This window comes from Cariama cristata, unplaced genomic scaffold, assembly GCF_000690535.1.
Source record: "Cariama cristata isolate BGI_N322 unplaced genomic scaffold, ASM69053v1 scaffold25678, whole genome shotgun sequence".
Classification (NCBI taxonomy): Eukaryota; Metazoa; Chordata; class Aves; order Cariamiformes; family Cariamidae; genus Cariama; species Cariama cristata.
The window spans coordinates 4,440-13,289 of NW_009633266.1; the positions used below are offsets into that span (position 1 = coordinate 4,440).

An 8,850-nucleotide genomic window follows, 5' to 3' on the forward strand; every position below is an offset into this window, starting at 1 on the left:
AAAAATGCCATCAGAGAAAGGTCAGGATTTTTGTTTGCTTTTCTAGAAACAAACGAGTTTCTAAAAATCCCTCTGTTACATCACAAACATCCCCAGCCCGTGGAAATTTTCTTCTTTTGGTTCCATAAAATTTCTATGGGCTATATCCATACTTTTCTGAATTCTTTGAAAAATGAAATGCTTTTATTGCTAACCTCGGCTAGCCTTCCCTAACCAGCTATAATTTGTTTTCATGCTGAAAAGTCAATAGAGGATTTAGACAATTATGATGTACTTATATTCTTCATGCTTCTTCCTCAAGACCAACTGCCTATGAAATTAGACCAATATAAACTGCCGTTACTGACTAGCCTTTATTGGTTTGTTCTTGCGCTCGTTAGACACACCGTTACCTTGCATGAGCTTCAGTTTTCTACTATGTGTGCAGTTCAAATTGACAGCTAGGAGAAACTCCATAGAGACAATTCAAATTATGATCATAGAAATCCTCAACATTCTTACAAAGCAATCTTTATGACACAGATTACAGAAGCTGTGGAGAGAGTAAGCAATTGTTCTGACTGAGGTAGTTCCTATGGAGATGCTGTTACTAAAAAGCTTCTTGGTAATCAGAGCAGACAGGAGTAATCATATTTTATATGAAATAGTAGGAATGCATATTATACTATGACCTTAAAAAAAAAAGTCCCTGCTGTTTTATTAAACAAATTAAAGTCCATGTCATAGAGAATCCAGCAAGTTTGCAAAATCAATTTTCCCCTCTTGTAATGTAAGCGGCCTGCTAACACAAAAGAGCCATCTCCTTTATGCAACACCTGCATTTTCATTTGTAACAGGGTTCTTGTGAGTTTTCAACACTTTTCCCAGCATATGGATGATGCCACTTACCAACCTGAACAGTCGGTCTGTTTTGAACATTGTTTTATGAAGCCTGAATATTCTGGCACAGTCCTCACCCTGATGCAGTGTAGAATGGCTCCACAGATGTCCTACTCAGGATCTAGTAGGCTGTGTTCCAAGACATGCATTTTCAGTGATTTCTTCTTGTTCAGTACAGTTACTTATTTCTTCATGGTTCAATGTGTCAACCATATTTTACTTTGGAACTTCGTCATCATTCTCTTCTGCCCTGTCTCTAAGTTCAGGTTCCTTTCATCACCCTTGGAAGATTCAGTGGGTCAATTTCTTTTCCATTAAATAATTATCTCACTATTTCAATAGCATGTAGCTTTACAGTAAACTTAATAGTATTCATTACTGAAAGATGACATTAGTTGGATGCTTAATTATAGCTCTCAGGTGATCCCTTAAAAATAACGCAATAAAAACATCAGCAAAACACCTTCAATAAAAAACAATTATAAAACATTTTACTCTTGTTTTCAGTTTGACCCTATCATCAAAGATGCAGAAGAAAATGGACCAAGCTGGGTGTCACTTGCAGTATCTATCCGCTTTCACTTTTGCTCTCCTGTATGGAAAGAGTAACAAAACAAGATTTAGATTGAGACCAAATATGATTACACCTGGGTATTTTATCTGCCTCAAAGCATTAACGAAGCATTGAAGGCAATTTTTCTTAAATTTTACTTCAAAGCACGTATGAAAGCCCAATACCACCTTGGATTTGTTAATTAACTTTGTTTTCTTAAGGAGCTAGAACTGCAGTGTCTAACGTTAACCTTGTATTTTCCTTCAAATCATCATGAATTGCATTTTGTCCACTCTGAGGAATGGAATTCAGATTCAGTGTGATTTGAAACCGACACTCAACCTGTCATGGCCCAGGACTGTACTCACATCACTTGCAATTATCAGAAATAGTCTTCTGCATTCCGGTCACTGAATTAATGCAAATATTTATACTGTATTTATACTGATACAAAGGGTTTTAAAAATTCAGGACAGTTTCTATAGTCTCAGCTCAGGGGGAGGAAAAAAATAAATTTACTCCCACTAGATAGCATGAAGACTCTTCTTAAATGCTGTTTCTCTTTAAAATGTAGCTTTCCTCTCTCCAAAATGTTCTGATGCCATAGGTATTGAAAAATGTTAAAAATTAGCTTAATTTTTGTGATTAAAAAGACTAATCCCTCAACTCCTCTATACTAAACAAACTGAACAATCTAGTTAGAGACTTCCAAAAGAATTCATTTATGGGTAAATCCAAACCTGCAAACTTCAGCTAAAAAAGTGAAAAATTCAGAACAACAAAAAAGTCAACCCCAGAACTCAAGCAGAACACTGAGCAGATAGGAAACGCTCAACACCCCACCCCCGTGAAAGCTGGCTCTCCCTTGTACCCCAGGTTTACTGTAATTCCGTCTCCCAGTACATTTTAAATCAGTACATTATTTTGTGTACTTTGAAGTACCTGTCAAGCAGCATTTCATGAAAAGTGCCTTCTTTCCTGGCTTTTCTAAGGGCTTTTGTATCTTCTTTGCTTATTTTAAGCTTTTTGTCTTGAAAACTTTGGAATTTCTTTCTGTAAGGGGGGGGGGAAGGAAAAAAAGTAAAAAAGTGTAACTTCTTTAAAGTTTTGTGTTTCAATAAAACAACAGCTGTGATAAGAATCTTAACTTCTATTACACAGTAGACAACTGGCCTAATAAAATTCAGCAAACCATCACAGTATCAAATATTGCACTAAGACTTCTGTAGGTGAAAACTATTCAAGGGTTTTTTGGCAGTCTAAGTAAGAATGAGCTGCTACATGATTAGCATGACATGATTATAAGTTCTAAATAGCCCCTTCTTGAACTACTAGCATGACAAGTCAGGGAGGGAGTGTATTGGGTGTAGGCAGCAAGGTGCTGGTGGTGGGGAAGTTGCAGGGGCAGCCTCTGTGAAAAGAGGTCAGGGGCTGCCCTGTGGTGGGCACAGCTGGCTCCACAACAGACCCACCGCAGGACACAGCCGAGTCCATCAGCAAAGCTGGTTGCACTCCTGTGAAAACATATTTCAGAAAGGACAAAACGCTACACAGGCAGAGGAGAAGAGGAAAAGAAAAAAGTGCAAATGGCAGTGTGAACATACAAGGACAGAAGCAGAAGGAAGAGGTGCTCCAGGCGCTGGAGCAGATATTTCCTTCCAGCCCATGGAGAGGATCATGCCAGAGCAGGGGAAGAGTGGGAAAGGAGTGGCAGAGAGAAACCACCATGTATTGACCCATCCCTCATCCTGTTTGGGGGAGCAGGTAGAGAAGTCTGGAGTGAAGCTGAGCTTGGGAGATGGGGGAAGGAGAGGTGGTGTTTTTAATTTTTGTCTTTGTTTCCCACTACCCAGATCTACTTTAATGGGCAATAAATTTGATTAATTTTCCACAAGTTGAGTCTGTTTTGCCTGTGACAGTAACAGGTACGCAATTTCCCTCTTTATCTCAACCCATGAGCTTTCTCATCCTCTTTTCTTCTCTTGTCCTGCTGAGGTGAAAGCGAGTGAAAGGTTGGGTAGGAGTTTGGCCCTTTCACCAAAGGCAGCCCCAAAGAGAAGTGAAAAAAAGTACTCGAGCCTGTTAACAGCTCTAAACTACGTACACATAATTGATTTCACACTGTTTAACATTTCCTTTGTCTTCTTGCGGAACGTCATCTTTCTTCTTAGCTTCCCTTTCAGCACAGGTACGAATCTAGTCATCAAGAGAAAAAACAACAGAACAAAGCAGAAAGCACCTGTTTTTAAAACCAGAAGTTACAAGTTAAAGGTGACAACATATCCTTCATAACAGAATGAGAGTCATGGTGACCTTTTAAATTCACAGTTTACAGACTGGTTAATTCGCAACTGGAGAAAACTGCAATAAAAGCAAGAGCTACCTCAAGTATGGGAAATCCTTAACACTACTATAAGACATAATCGCCTTCATCCATTACAGGTCTTAGTTTTAGCAGGGGTAAAATGCCTTCTTCATCAGACTTAAAAATATTATTGCTCTGACTAGTAAACACCTATCTCTATTTGGAGGCACACGTATATTTTCCACATCCAGATAAAGTCAAGATAAGTGTTTTTACCTTCTCTTACTTAAAAAAATCTCCCTCTCTGCATCATTCTGGTAAACACTTCTCTGTCCCTGCTTCAGTCATAATTCATCTCTTCCATACCAAGCTGTTCAGAACCATCTGGAATACCACATAGACTGCCTTGCCCCCCAACATCTTGCCCAACATCATCTGGTGGTAAAATACCTTCCTCTCTCTACTGGAAGTACCTCAGTTTATGCAGCCCTGGAGCTTATTTACCCTTCTTGCAGCCAAATCACTTTACAGCTTACAGAAAGCAATTCTAACTGTATTAACAGTAAATTGTAGCACACAGACAGTTGGTTGTTTGAATATCCGTGCCAATCCTGTATTAATTGTGGAAGTTACAGATTACCTTTATCATTTCTTCTTCCCCTGCAGTTTTGCTTTTGGCTTCTATGTCTCCCTCTTCATTACATCTAATAAAACGGCTATTTGCTGCTAGTAATGCCATTTTCTTCTGCAGAAATAACATCACATATTGTTAGTATAAAGAGTTTGTATACAATCCTTGATTCATAACATTTGTCCTCTACAATACACTACAAACTCTGTAAATGTATTTTATTCTTTTGTATATGGACACTTCAATAGCTAGCCAGCAGACTTGCCAGCTCCTTCTTTCTTAAGATGCTTATAGCTGCCAAAATGCAGTAACTTGAAGTATTTTAAGAACATCCAATTACAGTAAATGCAGTGCAGTTGGGAAATCAGAAGATTAAAAGTTACAATATAGAAGACACTGCAAAAGGCTTTTACTCCACAGGCAAAGAACATCAATATAGATTAACTCAAAATAGTCAAATGCTAGAAAGATCAAATGAACTATTCCAAACAGCTTACATCTTGGAAGACAGGTTCCCATTGCTCTCTTGATCCTATTGCATCTGAACGTCCAACAACAAGTCCATCTGAATTTATACCAAGGTATTTGCCATACCCAGACTTCAGAGCAATCCTCAAAGAGAAAATGCAGGAAAACAATAAAGAATGTTTTAAATTCAAGCAATTCACAACATCCAACACATCACAAACACATTATTAGTAGACAATGTATTTCAAGAGAATATTAAAACATGTATTCATAGCAGAAACAAAGCTAACAAGCATCAAAACTTGTAACATTGTTACAGTAATTACCTTGTATCAGACAACTTTACTGCTGTAAACTGTTCAGGAGGACTAGGGCCTTCATCATCTGAGGAATGAATTTTCCATCAGTTAGTGTTGTGGTTTAACCCCAGCTGCCAATTAAACACCACGCAGCCACTTGCTCACTCCTCCCCTGCCCCGGTGGGATGGGGAGGAGAATCAGAAAAAAGGTAAACCCCATGGATTAAGGTAAGAACAGTTTCATAATTGAAAGAAAACGCAATTATGGTAGTATAATACTACTACTGCTACTGATTGTAATGAAAAAGGAGATAACAAAAAGAGAGAGGAATAAAAACCAAGAGAGACAAGCGATGCACAACACAATTGCTCACCACCCGCTGACCGATGCCCAGCCACTCCCTGAGCAGCGATCGGCCCCTCCCGGCCAACTCCCCCAGTTTCCATACTGGCCATGACGCCCTATGGTATGGAATATCCCTCTGGCCAGTTGGGGTCAGCTGTCCTGGCTGTGCTCCCTCCCAGCTCTTTGTGCCCCTCCTCGCTGGCAGAGCGTGGGAAACTGAAAAGTCCTTGACTCAGGGTAAGGACTACTTAGCAACAACTAAAACGTCAGTTTTGTGTTATCAACATTATTCTCATACTAAATCCAAAACACAGCGCTGTACCAGCTACTAGGAAGAAAATTCATTCTATCCCAGCTGAAACCAGGACAGTTAGCTATGAAGTATTAAACATACAATATTTTAGCCTGTTAATACCGCAGTTTCAAAAAGAATTAAACACCGTCCCCTGCTAAATACTACGGGAAGCTGCAATACTTCGTTTCTTTAAAAGTTTTAAAAAAGCAATGCAGGTGCTCATTTATGTTCATATATTTAAAGTGCTTAAAACATAAAATAAAGGCAATCCTGGTGTAAAGAAATTTACAGTTGAGAATGTTTTGTAGTTCTCCAGATGGCTTTGGAAACCTTAATCTCCTTGTAATATTATTTTTCTCCATAACAAAATGTATTACAGTTCAGCTACGGAAACACAACCCACTACCCTAAAAGCTACTAGCCTCTACACTCCTCAAAACCAAAATGAGATAATATTGCCATCGTTGCTTTCATCTCACCCTGCAGGTGAAACACACTGTCTGGGTTCTGGAACAGTGCTTGTCTGGCTGATGGCTCTCAAACTGAAAGTAAGGACAAGCTAATTATCCCACCACATTAGCAGCCCACTTGTGCAGCAACAAAACAAGTATATTAAGATGAGGATGTGGCAATAAGCCTTGAAACTCATCTGCCTTGAGTTTCACTCTTCAACTGACACTGTAAAGATTTTATAGGATTTAATAAAAGTTATACTGCTTGTTATCCAGTAAGTGGTATGGCCTTTAACAGGTGATCATCTCCAATGCAGTTCAATTTATTGTGTACATAAAGCAGCAAGAAACTAGGTAAGTGAAACTGATTGGTAGTCATTAGTTTTAAGTCGTCTGCATGCTACGGCTAGGATTATTGCACTATTTGTAATAAACTGCTTTGAGCTGTAAAACTGCTTGCCTTTAAGTGATGCTACTTTTACGCTTTTATGCCTTTCATTACTAAAACTGCTGATTTCCAGGTTTCCTGAAACAAACCTTTATGTGGTGCTCCAAGCGTAAACAATCCGTTGTCAAGGGCATGGATGTAAGTTCCTTTATCCATTTCTATAGCTATCGTTCCTGTAATTTCACCAAAATTACTGACAGCCCACCAGTTTCCTAAAATACAAAACCATGACATTTAAGATGAGTAATTACAACTTCTGATTACAGTAGTTCAAGAGATGATACTTCTGTGTCTTCTCTGAGATTTGAAATTCTAAGGATACAATTGCTATTACTATCTCAAGATCTTTGTATTATTTATCTTTATATAATTTTATAGTACAGAGCCAATTTAATGGTGTTGCTGCTGAATCAGGAAGCCCTGCTGTTCTACCCACCCTGCCATCCCTAGTTACAAGCTCCTGCACTTCATCCCTTCTTTGTGTTAGTCCATTGAGCAAGTTGATCCATTTAGCTGATACAGCAAAGATACACCTTGCAAGGAAGTTTGGTCCACGTGCCCACCCCCCCGCGCCTCCGGAGCAGCCTCCTGCAGTTTTGGGGTCGTATCCAATTATGAGATTCTCCAACACAACAGAAACAGACAAACTATCTCATCTTGCTGTTAAATTACTTCATGTGAGCTGTAATCCTTAGGCTGCAGTTGTTCAAGCCAATCTGTATTTGAATGTTTGAGCACCACAGAATTTTACCAAAGTTAAAGGTAGCCTTACCCATATGCATGAATTAGAATTATGACATTTATATTTTTTAAACAGTAAAATTTTCTCCTGGTATGCTGTCTGACAAATATTTCCTACCTGATTAAGATAATAACTATTTTTAACTAATCTGAATATAATGTCTTTTTTCCATACAGCAGATTTGGCAAGTCAGTCTGCCTTGAGCAGAAATAATCTTCCCCTATCTTTATATAACATACGGACCTAATTGTCTTGTCCTATACAGTCAGGGCTCACAAATCAATGTACGAATTTTCCAAATCTCTCCCACTTTTTTGAAATCTGGCTAAACTAAAGAATGTAGAACATGTGTAACATTCTTCTAGTGTAAGATACAACAATTTTCTCTTATATCATAATTTAACATAGGAACAAGGATGACTTCCCCTTGTACTGCTTTAGCTTATGCCTATGTATGCGTAATGAAAAGTTACATTTATGCTGTAATGTGCACTGTGCCACAGTACATGTCTGCATCTTTCATGACTTTGTCGTTCTTTTTTAGCTGTTTTTGTTTGTGAAGTGAACTGTGATCAATCAAGGACATGATAGCGCCGAAGGGCAACAGTCTGTCACCTTATTGCTCACGACCATATATACTTTCATTCTTCTATTTTATGAAAAAGAAATAAACTTGTATTTTGTTACTGGTTAATGTTTGTGTCTTCAGCTTCAATTAGCAGTAGCAAATTTATAATGTGAACTCATCACAGCAGTCAAGCAAATATGTCAAATAAAAACCAAATAAACAAACTAACCAAGACTCAGAAACTACAGAAAGCACTATTAAAGTAACTAGTGGTAGTGTAAGAACAGAAAGCACAGGTGATCCAACCACTAATTTTCAAATAGTCACAGAAGATGTAAGTTATTTACATAGAAATGCACCCATTAAACAGCATTACAGTGCTAAAAAGTCTCTCCTCCTGAAGCAAATACCATTGGGGAAACACCACCACCACCACCACGAGATCCAAGCTGATAAGTAGTTTGAGATTATGTAAGAACATACTGTAGCTAAACAATTAAGAGGAAAACCCATCCCACTGGTATCAGAAGTTCCATTTGGAGTCATGGAAGATCCCAACATACAAATAAACGTGTTGTGAGAAATAGTTTTAAATCCCTACAGGGTCTGCACTTAGTTTACAAAGTCCTACGACAATCTCTTCAGCTTTTGCAATCCCCTACAGTTTCCACACTGTCACACAACTCCTGGAAAGCAGCTCACCAACAATATCAAGCTGCTCTGCCGCATCCTCTTCCCTCTTCCTTTTCTTCTCCTTGCGCTTTTTCTTGCTGCGAAGGGAGAGGCAAAGAAGTGAGAGCGTGCCTCCGACCCGGCCCTTCCACAGCGAGCTCTCCCTCACACGGCCTCGCTCCCAGGCCCTAA

At 38.8% G+C, this 8,850-nt stretch overlaps 1 protein-coding gene across 1 annotated transcript; it reads right to left on the reverse strand.

Annotated features, from left to right (window-relative positions):
• Positions 1-1,350: 1,350 nt before the first annotated feature.
• Positions 1,351-8,756, reverse strand: FRG1 (FSHD region gene 1; the record flags this gene model as incomplete). Its single annotated transcript, XM_009706705.1, has 8 exons — positions 1,351-1,471; positions 2,375-2,485; positions 3,537-3,628; positions 4,378-4,482; positions 4,866-4,980; positions 5,163-5,220; positions 6,766-6,888; positions 8,689-8,756. Coding segments are annotated over 8 exons (709 nt in total), but the record flags the coding sequence as incomplete, so codon positions are not given.
• Positions 8,757-8,850: the final 94 nt, after the last annotated feature.